General features: G+C 47.2%; 1 protein-coding gene across 2 annotated transcripts in view; it reads left to right on the top strand.

The window, feature by feature from the left end:
• LMF1 (lipase maturation factor 1) overlaps positions 1–21,364 on the top strand; it is an 801,367-nt gene that overhangs the window by 122,033 nt on the left and 657,970 nt on the right. For both annotated transcript variants that reach the window (XM_078664185.1, XM_078664184.1), the window contains exon 2: positions 14,978–15,043. In XM_078664185.1, coding sequence (XP_078520311.1) covers positions 14,978–15,043 — 66 coding nt within the window. The remainder of the gene's footprint in view (positions 1–14,977; positions 15,044–21,364) is intronic.

Below are 21,364 nucleotides of genomic sequence, written 5' to 3'. Positions count from 1 at the left end.
AACTTACTTGTCACTCTCCCACGTGCATTTCCCGTGGAGCGGATCTTAGCTCTCACGAGGGAATCTGTCCACACTTGCCGCCGGTAGAGGGGAAGACTGCGGCCACGCCCACCACCCTCAGGCCACGCCCCCTACACAGTATAAACATGTGCTTCCCCCGGAAGCTCAGCGGACGAGCGCAGCGGGCACGCTGTTTGCGCGCCGAAGGCGCGCCTAAGGCGAGCCAGTCTGCGCCCGTCCGCGACCGGAGCCAGCGCTAGCCATGCTGCCAGTGTACGGCTGCATACAAAAAGGATAGTTTGGACCAGCGCGGAACTATTGGCGCTGAACGCTGCCACTCCATGTCAGGTGTCTAGGCTTAACCTGGCGAATCGTGATCTACCCCCTTCATGCTTGTTCTGCCGCAAATCATTTGGTGATGTTTCACCTCAAATAAACGCACATTCCAAAACAGTAAGCCGACTGACAGCTAACATCTCTACCACTCACTTTAGGGCTGGATTACTGAACTGTAGATCCCTCCCCAAGCATGCTGATGATCTCTGTCTGTTAATAGCGGATTCTGAGTGGGACGCCTTATTTCTCACAGAGACATGGCTTAACGAAGACAATATGGCCTCCATTTCTTTGGCTGTCCCGCCGGGCTTCAAAATAAGTTTCTCAAATAGAAAGGAGGACAGAAGGGGCTGCGGAGTGGCTATTATCTATAAAGATAAATACATATTGGCGTCCTCTACACCTACCAACATTCCCGGTATAGAGGGGCTACACTTCTGCCTTCAAATTAACTCCCAACTGTCTTTAACAGGCCTAATCATCTATAGACCTCCGGATTGCCACTTGATATCCTTATGTGAACTTATGGACTTCATAGTCCAAAGCTCTCTAGCCCACCCGCATTACATCGTAGTTGGTGATTTTAATATTCATGTCGATAAGCCCGACTGCCCCCAGGCCACTCATTTTATCACAACGCTGCAAGCCGCCAATCTAACTCAAGTCATTTCTGGTCCAACGCACCGGGCAGGCCACATGCTGGACCTCATTTTCTCCAACATACTGGTTACTATAGCTAAACTTCCGGTGCCATTGTTATGGACAGATCACTTTTTAACTCCATTCTCAATTTCATTCTCATCCCAATGTCAGATAATAGGGAAACGCTCTTATGTGCGGAGAAAATGGGATAACATATCAGCTGACACCCTATGTCCTGTTCTTGCAGCTGACCCCCCACCTCTGACTTCAGATGTAAACTCTGATGCAGTGTCGCTGAATCGCTGGATAGGCAACTCAGTGGAATCCATTGCTCCTGCTAAAATTGCCACGTCACGCAGAGAATCCCCTTCCGCCCCTGTGTACACGAAACACAGTCAGGTTTTAGGGCCGGTTTTAGCACCGAGACGGCCCTCATTGAGGTTGCTGAGTCGATCAGGTGGTCCTTAGATTCAGGAGCATCAGCTATGCTGGTGCTCCTGGATCTATCAGCCGCATTTGATTCGGTGGATCACGGCAGATTGTTGTTACGGTTGAAGGACATAGGCCTGGAAGACAAGGCACTGAGCTGGCTCCACTCTTACCTCTCAGATCGGTCCCAGAAAGTGGCGTTGGGCACCTTCTCCTCTAAGCCAAAACGCCTCTGGTGTGGTGTCCCTCAGGGGTCGGCACTCAGCCCGCTGCTGTTTAATGTCTATTTGGCCCCACTTTTTACTTTGATTGCCAAATGGGGGGTCAAGGCGATTTCGTATGCAGATGATACGCAATTAGTCTTCCCCTATGAAGAGGCGCGGAGGCAGCTTTTAGTAAAATTAGGGGCTGTCTTCGAGATGTGGCTAGCTGGATGAATGCAAACAAATTAAAATTGAATGCTAGCAAAACGGAGGTGCTATTTTTTGGAAAAAATACACATCCCCCACCCGACCTGTGGTGGCCTGCTGAAATGGGTCTAGCACCATCTCCCGGAACCTATGCAAAGAATTTGGGAGTAAGGTGGGACGAGAATCTCTCTTTTTCCCCTCACATACAGCAGGTTACCACCGGATGTCTGCACAAACTCAGAAACCTCCGAAAATTTCTTTCTTTTCTACCAGTTGAGTGTCGCAAAATGGTAGTTCATGCGACAGTTACATCCAGACTAGACTACTCAAACGGCCTCTACCTTGGTCTGCCTAAATATCTGGTGCAACGCCTGCAGATCGTGCAGAATGCGGCTGCGAGACTGATAAAACATATTCCCTTCAGGCATCATGTCTCTCCGCATCTGCACGAGCTACACTGGCTCCCAGTGGCGAGCAGAATAAAATTCAAAGTTTTCACCCTGGCGTTCAGAGCACTAAAAGGGACCTGTCCTAAGTATTTAAAACTCAGACTTCCCCGTTACCATCAGGAGCGACACCTGCGATTTAACTCTCTGCTTCAGTTAACTGTCCCACGAGTTAGAAAAGCTAGACTTGGGGGCAGGTCCTTCTCTGCTGGCACGGCGAAACTCTGGAACACCTTGCCCTCTGCCATCCAATCTGCTACGACAGAAGCTAGCTTTAAGAGGCTCCTAAAGACCTGGTCTCTATGCAGAAAACCTAAGAATCTCTTCATGGCTCTTGCTTACTGCTGAAGTACTCTTTTAGCGCCGGGACAACTCATCGAGAGGTAGCTGTTCGTGCTATACAAGCATCAGTATTATTATTATTATTAACAATGGCTGCTAGTGCAGTGAAACGGGCCAGGTTCCTCACCAAGCTGGTATACACAACTTTGTACAGAGTTAAGCCTAATGGGTAGAGATCTGAGAGTGAGAACTCACTCACGTGCATATATCCTTGGTTTATTTATACATGCTGAATTTGTTTGAAAATGGATGTATGATGTTACAACGCATGCTTTTACCACGCATGCGGTTACAACGCAGTTTTTACAACGCAAACCTTTACAACGCATAGCGCTTTGGGGTGCTGGATAGTGAATAGTTTAATTTACTATTCCAACTCCAGTCTCCGAGGACACTAGGGAAGGTGTTGGATAGTAAATTAAATCTATTCCCTATCCTAGAGCGCTCCCCAGCGCAATGCGTTGTAATGGTTTTCATTGTAAAACCTGCGTTGTAAAAGCACTGCGTTGTAAAAGTTTCGTTGTAAAGGATGTTTTCCTTTGAAAATCGATAGCCATCCAATCCTTGGCCTCTCTGCAGAGCGCAGAGAGCAGTGGTCACTTATGACAGTTGCAACTGTGATTCTGTGCAAGTGTGTGTGAAGGAGATAAACAGTGGTCAAAACATTTACACGGTGTAATTAAAAGAAAAATTATTGGTAACAGGTGCGTTGTGTGTGTGGGTGGTGAAGTGAAGAAGTTGTGAGAAGTACATACAGTGAAGAGTGAAAAGCGGGCGCTGAAGAGGAAAGAGTTGAGGTGGATTTCAGAAAGATGTGAAGAGAAGAGGGGCATAAGCGACTAAAATAGACTACAGAGGAATGTGATATGAAGGGAAGAACAGGAGTGATTGAGACACTGCAGAGACAACTGCCCCTTCCACAGGCCTCAGTAATGTTTCATTCACAGTCATAATTTCGAAACATTTTCAATATTCATTATTTACTACAACATTGTTGTTCCTCGTTTATCTTATACAGCTAACAACCACTGACCAAGCCAATAGTCCTGGCTTGTTTAAGGTGTATGTTAGTTGTTGTGTTATGCATGTGGATATAATAACAGAAAGCATAGGGAAGCAGAAAAATATGTTGGGCAGTACACTAAAGCTCAGGTTTTTAATTTACGTGTTTCAGCCATACCTATAACCACATAGGCCACACCCCTTTTAGAGATCCCTCCAGATTTTACATTCCACGTAAAGCCCTGAACTAGAGAAAGAAGAGGTAGATTGAGTTAAAGAGTGGCGGGGAACGACAAAGAGACAATTTGAAATAGAGGAGAGCTGTAAGAGAGAGGGGTCCCTTTAACAGGGGGCTCCTTGGGTGAAGGCCTAGGCAGATTATAATTCTTGTTATATAGCAATTACTACCCCTGATGAAGCGTTGAAGCAATTTGCAGCCTGTAGCACACTACTCCGGAACCCAGAAGTTAGTGGTTAATGTTATGTTACAGCAGTGATAATCAAAGTATGGCCCAGGGACCGCATGCGGCCCCCACCTTACCTTTACATGCGGCCTCCTGGTCACTAGCAGCTCTTTGCTGCTGTTTACTAGACTGAGCACTACAATTAAAAATATGTTAAATGAAAGGGCACGCATTTCTTTAAAGGTTACATGAAGTTAAAGAAAGGAAGTAAGTAGAGTGTTCTACACCACTTAAGTTTAGGAATACCTTCATTTTTAAAGATATCTTGCAGCAAATGTGTAAAAATGTGTTAGTCTCTTCAGCATTTCAAAAAATGTATTTCAATAGCTTGCACTGCAACTAGGTGTACATGCTTTATTTCCCTTACACCCATCTTATTGGCCCCTGCCCCCTCTAGCGCCACCATGCTGGCATCAATGCAGTCCTCAGTCACTCACAGAGGGAAACATCCTTTACCACAAAACTTTTACAACGAGGTACCATTACCACGCAGGTTTTACAACGCAAGTCGTTACAACGACTTGCGCTGGAGGGCGCTGTAGGATAGGGAATAGTTTAATTTACTATCCAACACCTTCCCTACTATTCACAGGGACCGGAGTTGGAATAGTAAATTAAACTATTCACTATCCAGCGTCCCCCAACGCAAGTCGTTGTAACGACTTGGGTTGAAAAACCTGCGTGGTAACGGTACGCGTTGTAAAAGCACGCGTTGTACCGTCATACATCCCTCACAGATGTAACTGTTTGGCCCATCGGAAAATGTTTGCTGGTACCCATGTGTTAAAGGGAAAGGGTTTTAAAGAGTAGAGTTAGTAATCTATGAAATGAGGTGTTAGCCAGTCGCAGAATTTCAATAAGAGAGTTTACCGCAGACAGGCATGACTGTGTACAGAGGCTGTGCTCAGAAATAAAGGCGTGCAAAGGATGGATGACAAGAGAGGGTCACTGAAGAAAGGCATAAGAAGATCAAGCAACAGTAAGTCAAAGTCAATTCGTCATGCAAAGTTTTAGGAGTTAAGTGGGAGAAGACTATCTGGGATAGCAAGCAATCTGAGGAAACAAGCTGTAGAAAGAAACAACATTATATACACTGCTCCATATCCGAGGCAGACAATTTAAGCTTTCTAGTCAGTGTGTGCCCATCATTTAAACATTTAGAACCTGAGCCTGTTGTGTGCCAAGCCTAGACCAGACAGTTTAAACATAATCTGGAGTGTCTCATCTTTGGTACACAGTCTGTATGCTGCACAAAGGGAGCTGGCACAGAAAAAGAAAAGGTCTCATTTAAAGATCATCCGTCACTATTCTGTACTAAAGGTTTTTATTGCTCACTATACATTAGTTATTTGGCACTGACTTATCTCTGTTATACAGTCTGAGGCAATCCTCTCATCTTCCTTCGGTATGGAGGATGAAGTAAGGAGTCTTAATTGTACACTCAGGACACCTATGAATGACGCCCAGACAGTAGGACATAAGACAGTGGCGGCTCCTCGGCTATGGCGGAGGAGTGTCGCCCCACTGCTTTAAAGCAGTGCAAAGTATGAAACATAAATTGATAATAAATTTAATTTATTATCACTTTATGCTTCATGCTGCTTTGCAGGCGGGTGGGGCTGGTCTGCTCTCGGAACAGGGCAGGAGTGATTTGCCCACTCCTCAGTGCTCAATGACTGTTTGGTTGGCCCTCTCGGGCCGCCCAAAACAGTCATGCGCACTTTCTCTGTTCTCCGTACAGGCTGCATTTCAGCCTGCGTGGAGAACATGCCCACCCCTCAAGCCTCTGGCTGTGCGCCGTGTCATGGCACTCAGACCAATGACAACGCAACAGTGCAGTGTTGTGACTGGTCAGGGGATCCTGGCTTTGCTTCCTGTTGCTGGAGGCGGACACAGGAGAGCAGGAGCAGAGAACCGGGACCTGACGGCAAGGTAAGTAATTTTTTTGTTGTTACTTTTTTATACTGCGCACAACCACCTCCCACCCCCTCCACCCCTCGCCACCCGTGAGCCATGCTTGCTGCCACTGACATAAGAGCTGCACTTTATGCACTTCAGCATAGGTTGGCCGTACCAGCGGTGAATCTACAACTGAGACCAGCCAAAAGCAATGTAGGTTACAGGTGATAGCACTTTCCATTCCTGTATCCTGGACTTCGCGTTTCAAACAATATTAGATTCTAATCATATATCAGAATGACCGCCTCCTTCCCGCAATTCAAATCGCTACTCAAAGCCCTCTTCCTTGAGCGCTCCGGTGCTTAACGAGAACCCCACGCCTGACGGTGAAAGGACGCTATCTCTTCGAACCCAGAGCTGGTTGATTCGCTCCTGATCTCCGCCCCATATTGCTTTCAAGTTGTTGTTGTACAGACTCTATTTCCTGCTTGTGTTCATGATTCCTGTTTTTTGTCCTTATTTTCCTTGTTGCATATCTGTATTTTCTGTGAAGCACTCTGATACCCCCGGGGTCCAGCTAGCGCTATACAACACTTCAATAAATAAATAAATAAATAAAGACAAGCTGGAGAAGTCCACATCTTTCTGTGACGTTTGGGCGATTTGTATTAGTCTCGGTATGCTCAAAATGCCTGAATTACGCATTCCCTTTCCCTCTCGTCCCTGCCCTGTGTCTCTTCTTTTTTCTCAATCTCTTTTAACTCTCATATATCTCTCATCTTCTGTTTCGTACATATCTATCAATCTCTTTCGGTCCCTTTCTCTTGCTTTGATTTTCTCACTTTTTTTCATTTTCATTCTCCGTCGCTCTCATTGAATATCTATATTTCTAGCTCAATACTTTGCATATGTCAGTGATTTGGGACACTTGGAAATGATGCTACAAAAGACAACCTTAATGGAGGTGACCATTAACCAAATGAATGATACACAATTTATTCAATTTTTGGAAGGAAAAAGGCCTTATCTTTCTAAACTATTTCAGCAGGCAGTTGTGAGTAGGCAGATGACACTCTGTCATGCCTCAGAACAGCTTGGAGCCTTCCTGCCAGGCCCAGGAAAGCATCTAATGTGATGGATGAGCAGTCAGTGTGGAAGGTGTGAGAGAGACGGACAGGTGTCCAGGTGAGGCCTTCGATTGAATGAAGATAGCCTCTTTGTTAGGGGGACTGATGATGATGGATGGGCAGGCAGGTGGGGGTGCAGAACTGATAAACTGAGGTAAACTCACAGGAAGATTGACAGCAGTAGCCACGGGGCAAGGCAGCTGAGGCAGGCAGATAGACAGAACATGAGGAACACTAAGGCAGACAGACAGCCAGGCAAAGACAGATTGACAGACACCGACAGGCTCAGAGCAGACGGTTAGGCCCACTCGGGCCGACTCCTAGACAGTCGGAGACAGGCAAAGGGGCGTGGACTGCCGGCAGGATGGCTCAGTGAGTTAAACACCCAGCACTTAGAATTACAATGAGCTAAATGTCGGCTGGTAAAATGTTTTTAGAGGAAACTGCTCTTCGCTTTGCAGTATGAGCCGGCAGTGTCTGCGTGAGTTACAAGAGGGAAGGCCTGCCGGGACAATGTGACCCGTCTGAGGTAAAAGTGTAAAGTGAAGCTGGGATTTTGAGTGGCCCACCAAGGGTATCTTCGACCCTAATGCAAGAATGGAAAATGCTCCCCACCCCGCCACCAGTTGGGAAATGAAATACAGGTATTATTCGGGTGCATAGAGTCTAACGCCTCCCGAGCCCCGGTGCCACTGCACCTGCTGCACCATTGATAGCTACGCCCCAGCTGCGCTCCCTAAGTATACTTGTTGCACCCTTCAGAGGCTCTGTTAACACACGCATGTGGAACCTTTCCCAACCTCTCCCCACAAGTGAGCAGCTGACCTCTGACCCCGCGCCCAGACAGAAGGAAGCCTGGCCCCGCCATGGCCTCTGACTTGTTAAGCTTCCCCCACCTGTGATATTGTGATGCTAATCGGCGCGCAGTTACCCTGGCATCAAAGCAGCGCAGGGCGAGCGCCTACCCCCAGGCTGAGAGGCCCCCACGGCCAGGTGTCCTCTGACTGCGGGCCTCTCTTCGAGGGGGGCTTTGTTATGCAGACGGAGGAGGAGATCTTTGTCACGAGCCCAGCGACTGAAACTTCATCCCTTGGTCAGAAGGGGAAGTGACGACAGCAGCTCCTGATGGCTGCACATCAACGACCCTTCCTGGACCAGGCCTGTTATTAGAGCTGGGCCCCTCTTATTATAGCTGCGCGCGCCCGCCCCTTCCGGGCCGCGAGGCACACACCGAGAAGGGATGTACCTACTTAATGCTAATTGTAGCAGGTGCAGGTGTCATGGCTGACAGGTCCAGAAGGCCGTATGTCACGACATCGATAATATTGATCCGCAGAAATATCAACTCTACATGTCGTCAAGGTAGGCAGGTACCGGGATTAAAGGTATATTTATTTATTTACTTTTCTGATTCTACTTCTCCTTAAATTGACTACATTACAAGCCGATGTGCTGGCCAGATTAAAACCTCGATATTACGAGTCATACACCCTCCAGGAATGAACACATTTATTATCAAGCTCTCTGTTCGTGACGTGAAGCCGAGGCATGCTCTCAGAGCTCGGAATTTAGGTATCATTGGTGCAGCAGGTGCAGTGGTGCCAAGGCCTGTGGGTGCGTGTGAGGGTCTCACTGGAGGAGCCCAACTATGGCTGCCTTTACTTCCCAATTGGGTGGGACAATTTTCCTTTCTTGCTTTCTGGCCTATGCCTTCCTTGCTACTTCACTAAGGCACTGCAGAGACGATGGAATGATGTTCAGCATTGGGTGGAGGAGAGGGAGACAACAAATTAACGGGTTCGAATCTTGGAGTGTGCGCATGAGTTGAGTCCTGAAAATGTTTGCTGTGTAAATCATACAACAAACGTCACGAAAATATGGTAAAGTCTCTTCAAAGTTCAAAAAAGTGAATTTCTTTACATGTGGATGGTTTGACATTAATGGGGCACATAGCACTGCTGTGAGAAGTACTTATTAAAATGGATACTTTTGTACAGCTGGTAGTCTGAGCTCACATATTTGAAAGTACTTTCATAGGCGATAATGAAGAAAAAAGGGTTTCGGTAAAATAAAATATTTGCCTAAGATCACATAATTTAAGTGGGTAAGTCACAATTTATATAGGTTATCTGGTTATATTTTGTAGACATCAGCCAGTAAATGGTTATCTATTTGTCTTCCCTTATGTTAAGGCTTTGTTTTTTTACCTCTTAGTAAATTTTCCTGCAGTGTTTTAAATATTTTGTGAACTTGACCCGAAGGAATTGGAGCAATTTACATGAGCACCAGTTGCATTACACGAGGTCACATGCATTGTTTATGGGCACGGGGAGATTAATTGATTTGTCCACAATCTCAGGGTGTTGATGCCAAGGCTCAAACCAGGTTCCCAGTTTCACAGTCTGCATCTCTGGTCACATCCTGAGCAGAGGACATTTCATTTTATGCCCTCACATTTATAATGGACGGAGTCAATCAATCAATCAATTCAATCAGAGCATTTGTATAGCGCACTGCTCACCCGGAGGGTCTCAAGGAGCTGGGGGGAGGGGGTCCGCTACTGCTTGAACAGCCAGGTCTTGAGCTGCTTCCTGAAGGTGAGGTGGTCCTGGGTCAGGAGGAGGTGGGACGGAAGGGAGTTCCAAGTCTTGGCGGCCAGGTAGGAGAAGGACCTTCCTCCTGTGGTGGCTCTTCGGATGCGGGGGACGGCGGCGAGGGCGTGGCTGGTCGATCAAAGCTGGTGTTTGGGAGCGTAGAAGTTGAGGCGGCTGTTGAGGTATCCTGGTCCTTGGTTGTGTAGGGCTTTGTGTGCGTGGGTGAGGAGCCGGAAGGTGATTCTCTTGTTGACCGGGAGCCAGTGCAGGTCTCTCAGGTGTCCGGAGATGTGGCTGCGGCGGGGGATGTCCAGGATGAGTCGTGCTGAGGTGTTCTGGATCCGCTGGAGTCTCTTCTGGAGTTTGGCGGTGGTTCCGGCGTAGAGGGAGTTGCCGTAGTCCAGACGGCTGGTGACCGTCTTCCTGGTCTCGGTGGGGATCCACCGGAAGATCTTACGTAGCATGCGAAGGATGTTGAAGCACGACGAGGAGACGGCGTTGACTTGTCTAGTCATGGAGAGGGAGGAGTCCAGGATGAAGCCCAGGTTGCGTGCGTGGTCAGTTGGTTTGGGTGCGCTGCCCAGGGCGGGGGGCCACCAGGAGTCGTCCCAGGCGGAGGGTGAGGATCCCAGGATGAGGACTTCCGTCTTGTCCGAGTTCAGTTTCAGGCGGCTGTTCGACATCCATTTGGCTACGTCTGTCATCCCTTCGTGCAGGTTGGCTCTGGCGGTGGCGGGGTCGTTGGTGAGGGAGAGGATCAGCTGGGTGTCGTCGGCGTAGGAGATGATGTTCAGGTTGTGCTGGCGTGCGATGGCTGCGAGGGGGCTCATGTAGACGTTGAAGAGTGTTGGGCTGAGCGAGGAGCCTTGAGGAACGCCGCAGATGACTTCGGTGGCCTCCGATCTGAACGGGGGGAGGCCGACTCTCTGTGTCCTTCCGGCGAGGAAGGAGGTGATCCACTCCAGTGCCTTTTCCTGGATTCCGACGTTGCTGAGGCGCTGTACTAGGGTACGGTGGCAGACAGTGTCGAAGGCCGCGGAGAGGTCCAGGAGGATGAGGGCCGCTGTTTCTCCGTTGTCGAGCAGGGCTCGGATGTCATCGGTAGCTGCGATCAGGGCGGTCTCGGTGCTGTGGTTGGCCCGGAACCCAGACTGCGAGATGTCGAGGGATCCGTTCGTCTCGAGGAAGGCGGCCAGTTGCTTGTTGACGGTCTTCTCGATGACTTTTGCCGGAAACGGGAGCAGCGAGATGGGGCGGTAGTTCTTGAGGTCGGTAGGGTCTGCTGATGGTTTCTTGAGTAGAGCGCTGAGTTCGGCGTGCTTCCAGCTCTCCGGGAAGGTGGCGATGTCGAAGGAGGTGTTGATGATGTCCCGCAGGTGGGGTGCGATGACCGCGTCGGCCTTGTTGAAGACGTGGTGAGGGCAGGGGTCGGTCGGAGATCCGGAGTGGATGGAGTTCATCGTGCGGATGGTGTCTTCGGTGCTGATCGGGGTCCAGGCGCGGAGGGTGGTGGTGGGGGGCGGTGGTTCGGTCGTGGCGTGCGTTGGTTGAGTGCTGAAGCTGTTGTGTATGTCCGCGATCTTGTTGTGGAAGTAGGATGCGAGGGTGTTGCAGAGGTCTTGCGAACTGGAGTTGTGTGGTGTTCCCTGGCATCGCAAGAGAGCTATTGCTGGAGGAACAGCTTTCTAGATTGAGCCTGGCGTCTGGAGATTATTAATAAGGTAGGGAATCAGCATAAAGTATAAATCAGAAATCAGTGACTATGGAGGCACCATAAGTAAGCTGCCAGCAGTGGGCACAATGTTGCACCTGTCCTCCATAGTCTCCACTTTCACATGTATGTCCATGCTGCCCAAATCTTTCAGAAACTTCAGTGGCATCCGGCAGCACACACAGGGCCTTATTAAGATGGCGGTTGGACAAGTGTCTGACAGCTATGAGACGTGAGACTGCCCGACAAGTAGTAGGAGGTCCCACCTGCCATATTAGGATGCGACCACCATTTAGGCTGTCAGAAGCATCCCTTTTTCTATTGCGGCTTGTGCTGTGGCCCATGCTCAATGTGTCACTGGAACCAAGCTGTACCCAGCTGACAAGCCCATGACTAGGGCAAAGCCGGTCTACGGTTGCTTGTGTTCTGCGCCAAAGAGGACCTGGCTTGGCAGTTCGTGATGGACTGTTCCCATGAGGAACGGGGTCAAGACTGATTTGCACACGTCTGGGCCCAAATTGAGGTGGCACGGTGAACAAAAGAGCAATGAGTTGGAGTGCTACCCCGAGCGATTGCGAGTGGTTAGACTTATAGCAGGCAGCCTCCCATCACCTTTTGTATGTTTGAAGCGCTATTAATGGACATGTTTTTCAATGGCGAACAGTTTTTCAGGGAAAACCACTGTTTCTCAAACGCACTGTATGCCTTTTAAAGTTCTTCATTCTGGAGGACACTCTGGGTCAGGTGCTGCTGCCCTTCTCTGCTGGGTTTGGATGGTGTCCCCAGATGTCGAGGAAGGCTAATTTCATCTGCTGATACTCCCTGCTCATTGTCGTTTCCTCGGATTCACAGTGGTGTCCCAGCACTACCAGTCAGACCCCCCCCCCCCCTCAATTTTGCGCCCTGGGATGGCAAATTTTGTGGCAATAGAGGCGAGATTTGCTATCCCAAACCCCAAACTTTGCAGCATTTTTGTGCCGGGCAGAAAATGTTCTTGTCACAAAAATACCCCTCTGTCACTACTGGAGACTCTGACAGTCACTTTCTGTCACCTGGCAGAGTGTGCAGCAGCACCACACCTCGAAAAAGGAGGGCGTCTGATGCCAGAGTGTATATTTCTAAATTTGAAAACATCAGCCAGACACTTTTCCAAAGATATACAGGTGAGCAGGGGGCAAATGGAGTGGCGGGTACACTGGAGACTCGGCAGTCCGTGGGCAATGAGAGTGAGGAGAGGGGGCGATCCATAAACTAAAGCCCTCATTATAACTGTTTGATTTTTCCCTGCAGTAGCATGAGCATCGGTTGGCTTGAGGGTGATATTGGCCTTCACTGAAGGCTCTGACACACTGGTTGCTCATTGGACAACGCTTGGTTTGAAGCTTTGTTGTGGACAGGATTGATTTCGATGCCCTCTTCATGTACGTTTGCTTTGTTGTTGGTATTGTGTTTTATCAGTTAATACCTATGTCACGCAATGATTATCCGAAGAGCCGGGTTTATTCAATTTATTGTTCGTAAATAAATGTGGCTATGGCCTTTACACCCATTGTTTGTGTCGTCACTTAAGGCTGTTATAGTCCTCTGCCCCAGCTCTGTTTTGGTGGCAGAAACTACAGTTCGATGCCTACAGGTAAAAGAATCCTTAGCAATTATGCAGAAAGATAACAGTAGTGATGCAGCCACTCCCTCCCCAGCAGACAGCATTGTACACATTCTACACATATTTAATGGTTATCATGAGCACTCTGTAACACAACCCTTCTCCCCATGAGTTCTATGAAAACACATCCTTGCATAGCCTATGAGGAAGTACAACCCAGCCATTAAAAGTAGAATTTCCTCATTATCTCAATCTTCTATTGCATGTCAAAGTGATTGAGGTCAATAATATCGGCCTGGACATTTATTGATTCCAAAATATCAACTTGCAACAATTTTTGATCCGTGGGATGGTCTTCATCCATGCCTAAGGCTCACTACACGAGGTATAGGTGGGTGAGAAGACTGATTTAGATTGAACCTACCGTTGTAGAATTTAGGCTACGGCCCGTTGTATGTGGACTTTGAATAACCAGTAATGTATGCTCATGTTTTGGTCCTTGCCGTTCCCTGGATGTTGCTTTTGAAAAAAATCAATAAAGATATATAAAAATAAAAAAAACTTGCAACAATTTGTGAAGTAAGCATATTCAGGGAAGTGTATATTTACTGTTCTTAACTCTACTTCTAGTCACCATGAAGCAAGTATTTTATTCTATATTGCAGAGTTGATATAAATGCAGATCAACATTAAAAACTCCACATGTTGATAGAGCACCTCTCCCAGTTTTGGCCATTACTTGACTTCTGGAGCAAACAGTGGCCAATCACCGCCATTACATTGCGGATTCATGAGATTTTGGAGAACACAGGAACTGTGATTTGTGACCTACAAGGGGATCTGAGCATATTTTATATTCTGTTTTTCATGACTCCCAAGTCAGTTTGTGTTCAATGTCCTGTGGGCAGGGACCATGAATCCTCGTGTAGGTCAATTGAAAACAAAACTCTTAAAGTAGCCACCAAATATATAAATTCCAATCCACAATAGAGAATGTAGGGCCTTATTTAGAGTTTGGAGGGAACTGAAAATCTTCCAATTTTTAAAATAAACTCTGAATATGGAGTGGAGTCCACTGACCGAATTTTCTCCACAATGCTATCCATACCTATGGAGGAGGCAATTCAGCCGGAGGGTTCTACTTAATATGTCTGGTTTCCTCCAGAAATTTGAGCATTTTCAGATCCCTCCAAATTTTAATTAAGGCTGTCATAAAACCTAAGTGGCTGATGAGCCTAGGTACACAACTCAAGCCTCAGTTCTTCGACACATTCTGTAATCATATAATTGTTTCTTAATTTTCTATAGAAATCGTTTGCAGTATATTTATAGTGAGATCACATATTTCTTTTGTCATTGACTGGGGGAGTGTGTGTGTGTCTGTGTATTTGTTTCCCAGACACCTGAATTGTGCACAGTGTGCCAGTGACACGAGATCAGGACTTTAGAACTAAACACAACACTCCGGTTGTGGCATTATCTGTCATGTTTACACAACACTGTTGTAACAGCGCCCCTTTTTAGGTCGAGCCTAAGGCATTGCTTTAGCAATGCTTGTTCCCTTTTACATCTCCCCTTCACCCCAGCATCTCTTTCCTTGTAGCTTGTCACATTGTTTGCCCTCATTGAGGTAATGTGATCGCCTGTATACTCCAAGGGTATGGAAGCTTGCACCCTTGTGAATATGCTGTATCATATATGTGTGTGTGCACTGCTGCTGCCGCCTATGCTCTACCTGTTTTATGTATGTGAGGGAAGCTTGACCAGCTGATCCACATGCGATGCGTGTTCTCTGTGTCTTACTGCTGGAGAAAATATTTTCTGTGTCCAAAAGACAAAACGACTGCCATTTTCAATATTTGTACTGAACATGCCGTGGCTCTCAACAGAAAGACAAATGCGAAAAGTGGTTTGCTGAAAAGGGTCTTCAGCTGGAGCAAAACTCAATGTTTTCTCTCGTTACTCATTGCAGGGGGTGAACAAACTGGCCGGAGATGCCTGTTGGAGGAACCTCACCTGCATGGACCACCATTATGAGGTAAGACGTATGGGACCATTTCCTCCAGTTTGCCCCTAGAAGCCGTGCTTTAAGTGTGCTATCAACGCCTCCATTTTTCAACAAACAGTAGCAGCCCTCCTAAGCAGGGCTGTTCAACAGACTGTGCCAACACTTCTCAAAAGGAAGCAGGAACTAGAAGGCTGATAACGCCTTCACTTTTGTTTTTTGTCATTCCTATCACTGATTGAAAATAGGTTTTAATTTCCAATTGGTTATGATTGGTGTTGTGTCTCTAAATGGTTAAGCGGCCTCCACAGCTATGTGGATTGACTCCTGATGGGAAGCAATTGGTGGTAGAAGGCGCGGTGCATTTTACAATGTACATAGTCTGCTAAAGGTAACACAGTGGCAGTGCCAAACACCTCTCCTATGTTTCTACTTTGAGCTGTACTCGATGGCCATTTTAATCATACAAGTTAAGGCTTCACTTGGGCCATATTCTTTCTGTGTTATTTTGGTGAGACCTCTTTGGCACTTTGTACGCCTGAGGGAGGACTGAAAGCACTGGAATGGTTGGAGAGGGCAGGAGAGATGACAGAGCATGGGAGAGAAGGAACAAAGAGTAAGGATAGTCACTAAGGAAGGCATCTTGTGAATGGCATGATCTTCTCCGTTCTCCTAAATAGTGTTATCTCACTGGATGAAGTGGTAGTGGACAGACAGACACCATTCTTGGGCATCTCAAGGGCAGAGAGAGGGATGTAATGTGGCAGGAGAAGGGATGACGTCCAGATAAGGCTAGGGGTTTCCCTTGAGTTGAAGGGTAGCCACTTTAGGTTTGGTGGATTGCCCTCAGGGTACCCCTCCCTCTTGACGGGGGCAGCCCTTAGGACCTGCTCTGTTGTCTGCTGTACTTTGCAGTCCTTAGGCTTGTGAGTGGCCCTTGGACTCAGACTTGGGATATTTCGGTTGGTTTTTAGCTGCTTGCTGGTTCCTCCTTCCTTATGGGCCAATGGAGGGAGCCTTGTCAGGGGATCTCTTCTGTGGTGTTCGTCCTTATGTGCCCTAACGGTAGCCTTACATTGACCTAATTATTGTTTTTTGTGACTGATGTATTTGCTGAAAGCATCCAAGTTGCAATTGCTTCTTTAGAAAATTGAGGTTTCTAGTTGTTGCTGGACGTGATTACGTGCAGGAGTTTGTATGGGTTTTCATTCTCCTGCAGACACCTTCATGGGGTTGTCAGTTGATGGTTGCTTAACCCCTACGATGCTCATGACGAGCTGAGCTCGTCATGACCACACCCATTATCATTATGGCCCAGCACAGGAGGAAAATAGCTCAAGCAGCCAAGGGCTGTGGTCCTTCAGATGAGGGGGCACCATTCTCGACCTTCCATCCCTCTGGTGAACCTCCCACCCTCCTCTAATACAACACTCACCGGCTCACATATGCAGACCATGCCAGTGTGGGCATGTCCCAATGGGATTGGGGTTCCAAGCCCCTCTAACTGTCTCTCGCCACATATTTCTAAAGGCACTAATTCGATTTGTATGACTTGAAAAACTTTTTTTTACCCCTTGCGAACCATGGTCCAATCTCCAGCCTTAACTCCCACTACTGGATAGGCCTGTGCTGGCCAAAATGTTTCCTGCTTGTGATGTGGTCCACTGCAGATCTAAGCCCTCCATGCTGCTCTCATCAAAGCTTGGGTTCTCATGAGCACTGGGTCAGCAGACACCCATCAGAGCAGAGAGCAGCCTGGGTGCCTTCCAGCTGCTCTCAGCAGACAGACCTGTGCAGTGCTCTGGGACAGAGGGAAAGGGTGCAGTGAGGCCTAAGAAACATACAAATAGCAGAAATGAAGGGACCCCCTCGAAATTAATGTAGGTCAGGGAAAGAGGGGAATAAGTAAACACAGAAGTATAGATTTTCCCTCATTGACCATAGTACTTCATCAATGATATTCTTCAAGTTCTTTATATATCAGTTTTTAAAGTACACTAGTGACAATCGAAAACAATTCATTATACTTTTTATTTTCTCAAGACATTTCTTTTTATTCCTTTTTTTATCTTATTTCATTCTTTGTATATGTCAAAAAGATATTTCTTTTCTTTTTTTGTCACATTATTTCATAAAATGTATATGTACATACATCATAGAAAAATCCCCATCATAAAAACAATATTACTTAAATTGTATACATCCAAAATTGAAAAAAGAGATTTGAAAACAATTATATACCACAAAATGTTTCCTGCTTGTGATGTGGCCCACTGCAGATCTAAGCCCTCCACGCTGCTCTCATTAAAGCTGGGGTTCTCGTGAGCACTGGGTCAGCAGACAGCGTCACCCATCGGAACAGAGAGCAGCCTGGGTGCCTTCCAGCTGCTCTCAGCAGACAGATCGGTGCAGTGCTCTGGGACAGAGGGACAGGGGGCAGGGAGTCCTAAGAAACATACACCTTCCCGCACTTATCCAGAACACGTCACCAACACAGCACAGTGGACGGTATATGCCCTTTCTACACCAAAAATGGAACAAACATGTATTTGCCATAGACTTCTGTAAACGTGGCACGTCATCTCTTTTTTTTTTTTTTAATATTTTTATTGTATTTTCATTTACATGGAACATGCTTATAAAGACATACAAAAATAATGGGCTGTTAGTCTCTTCTACTTTTTAACACATAAAAATACATGTCCTGAGCAATTTGTTTTTGTCTGTTGGGTTTTTGGTTACAATACCCTCTTGGTTGGGCATATCCGTGTCAGCCTTGCATTGGGCCTGAAAAGGAACAGAAAGATGGTGCAAAACTAGTTTGCTCCTATTTTCCGATTTCACATGGAGTTGAAACTGTGCAAAGAAGGCTTTTTGGAACAAGTATTGCAAACGCTGCAGAGAAATCTAATTCATTATACATCTTCCGTCACTGGTGTCTTTTTTGTCAGCTGTACATTATAGTACAGAAATTAGAAATGCATCGAATAGAGACAGTCGAGCCACCGTTTACCCGCCTTGCACTAAAGATGGAAAGATTACACATAGCTACGCTGAGGGACTTTTGTTTTACGCATTTGCTGTAAGAGTACACAAAACTGTAGACTATGAGGCATGCCGACGTTTTTAAAATTGTTTTCGGTTTTTCTGAAAGAAGAGCAAAGATGCAGCCTGCCGTCAGTAAGAGAGGCAAATGTGCATACACGGATACAAGCAGTCACACACGCGTGCACAGACATACACGGATGGGATGTATGTCATCATAACACATGCTTTTACTACGCATGCCTTTACGACGCAGGTTTTACAACGCAAGTCGTAACAACGACTTGCGTTGGGGGGGCGCTGGATAGTGGAATAGTTTAATTTACTATTCCAACTCCAGTCCCCGTGGATAGTAGGGAAGGTTTTGGATAGTAAATTAAACTATTCCCTATCCTGCAGCGCCCCCCAGCGCAATTCGTTGTAATGACTTTCGTTGTAAAACCTGCGTTGTAAAGGTACTGCGTAGTGAAAGTTGAGGGTGGGTGGGTGGATGGATGAAAAGGTGGATGGATGGATGAGAGAAGGAATGAATAGATGAGTGAAAGGGAGGGTGGGTGGATCAATGGAAGGATGGATGAGCGAATGGATGGATGATGAGAGAACGAATTGATGTACGAGTGAAAGTATGGATGGATGGGATGAGTGAAAGGGAGGATGGATGGATGGAGTAAAAGGATGGATGGATTCGGTCTTTCTCATCCATATATATTCAATGCACATATATGGATTTAGGTAACAAAAATCTATACTTACTCACCTGATGATATTTTTGCCTTTGAAAATTTGGCTATGAAATTAAGGTCGCTAAAGGTACTCGATATTCCGGACCCACACAGGTAAAGCGTAGTACTTCCCACTCCCAAAAATATAAATAAAACATCGAATAGAGGGCAGACTTGCGAAATGATTTCTACTTCCTTAGCTTGTAGGTTTTGGTTTTTGGTATTTTACATGTGTTTTCCTTTTATTGTTAGCAGGTTGACACTCTGAGATGGAGGCCTCTTGGTGGGGTAACACATTCCTTGGCTGGGGCTCCCAGTTAGCATGGGCTCCCAGTTGGGGGGCGTCTTCCTGTCCTGTGGTTTCTTGCTGTCCAACTCACTGATCCTCCTCTGATTGAGAGCACAGCAGAGGGCCCTGGTGAGGCCCAGCCCCCACCACTCAGCCCCCTGAGACTTCGTGTCTGTGTCCCACTGGTTGTCGACGACCCTGCCGGCAATTAAAAACTCATTCCTTAGCAATTCACTCTTTGTGAGGAGGAGGGTTATCAGTCTGTGCCACGAGTGGTGTCTCTGCTCTGGTGACTGAGTCACTAGCCAGACCAAGACAAGGTCCAGTGCTGGCAGAAGCTGGCAGCCGCCCCCCCCCTTTCAGTGGCCTTCTCCAGTTAAGAATTAATAGGAGTTGAAAGGGCTTCGTCAGATAGGAAAATGTGGCCGGTGACACATTCAGGTACTTATACAGGGGCAGACTGGGGGTTGGTGCACTTGTGCGGAATTTGAACTGAATGTCTATTACATTCGAATGTTGTGAGATAATTCATACATTGGTCTATTTATTCATTGAACCATTAATCCTTTGATTCCACCTTTAATTCAGTTTCATACTTTTCCTTACTTTATTCGTTCATCATCGTTTGTAAAATATCAATCTCCTTCGCTCAGCACACAGTCGTCGTGTTCTCATCATTTTAAGAATTGTAATCAGAGCGCTGCAAGCCACTGTGTGAGAATATTTTAGTGCATGCATTTGTAGGATAACAAAGCTCCTAAACTAGGAGCACTGGCAAGGAATTGCCCCTGTATCAAGATGGTGGTTTGTGGATACTCCGCAAGCGTGCTCGGCCTACTTTCATGGTCTTGCTTAAGATTGCATGCAAGCTGACCTCAGGTGCCGCAGTGGTTTAGGGGAGTTGCCCTATCCTCGTGTTTGAATAAAGCTGAAATCCTCTAAATTGAAATTGTATTTATATAGTGCTTACTACACCGGCGAGGTTTTGAAGCGCTTTACGGCGAGTAGCACGCTACTCTGGAACCTTCTTACAAACCATCGAACAAGTAGCCAGGTGTTGGGCTTGGTTCGCTCTGCAGGGCCTCCCCAGACCCCCCAAACTGTCTTATTTCACCCCTTGAGTGTTTCTGAACGCGTTTTTGTTGAATTTTAGGACTCTGTGCACTTTACCACTGCTAACCAATGCTAACATGCCTGTGCTCTCTCCTTTAAGCTTGGTAAAATTGGCTTAAAACTAATTGAGACATTTAATTTACTTATAAGTCCCTAGTAAAATATTACTACATGTACCCATGTATACGAAATGCTACTAGTGGGCCAGTAGCTCTCCTTGCACCTCCCACTTATGTAGCCCTTTATAAACATGTCTCAGACCTACCATTGCAGCCTGTGTGTGCAGTTTTAAACTGCCATTTCGACCTAGCAAAATAAACCTTTTGCCAGGTCTAAACGTTCCTTTTTAAAACATATATACTCTTAGGCTAAGCCCTACACAGCCGATGAGTCAGGGTGCATTGTTTTTAAAGAGTTCCTTGCAGGGTCCAGTGCAGGAAACAGTGTATCCTACCATAGAGTGTCACTTAGAAGAAAATGAGAAATCCTGAATTTTTGGGCTCTTGGCGACTGCAAACAGGTCCGCTCGCTCCAAGATCTTGACAACCACGGTGGCTGCTAGCGTGAAGCTCTGATGACCCTGTCTCTTCGCGCTACAGCGACTGCTAGCTACGACCGTCAACGCGATATTTGCACATTGCTCTACAGCATCAACAGTACGCCGGGACTGCCAACGTGAAGCTCCAGCAACCACTGTCTGCTACGCTGTGACGGGGCGGGACGTCCCCCTGACAGTCAGGCTGAACAGCGACGAGACTGGTGGTCGGAGACCCCCTTATCTCCCGTTTCTCTCCCTTCTCACCAGCACAAGCCCCCCTACATGTAAGACGACTGGCCCACTAGGGAGAGCGGACATACCTGGGCATACGAGGAGAGCCAAGGACAGGGCGCCTTTAACATCGCCTTCACGAATGACGAGACTCCGCCCTCCGACGTCATCCAAGCAACCAAGACAAAAGAGGGACGAACCAGGAAGGAGACGGACGGCGTTTCCCTGGAGGAAGACGGAAGGAGTGAGCCGAGGAGGAGTGTACCAGCAAGGAGAGCGGAGGACAGCGTGGAAGAGGACGAGACGAGCCCAGGCGTGGACTTCAAGCCAGGAGGCCACCGTTCCCACGTTCCGCCCAGCCACGCACCCACGGGAGGGGCGTGGCTCTCCGAGGTACGGGACAAAGTAGCGGGTTG

Source organism: Lissotriton helveticus, chromosome 10 (genome assembly GCF_964261635.1).
Source record: "Lissotriton helveticus chromosome 10, aLisHel1.1, whole genome shotgun sequence".
Classification (NCBI taxonomy): domain Eukaryota; kingdom Metazoa; phylum Chordata; class Amphibia; order Caudata; family Salamandridae; genus Lissotriton; species Lissotriton helveticus.
The sequence above is the reverse complement of the archived record's forward strand: the minus strand, read 5'-3'. Positions and strand labels throughout refer to the sequence as shown.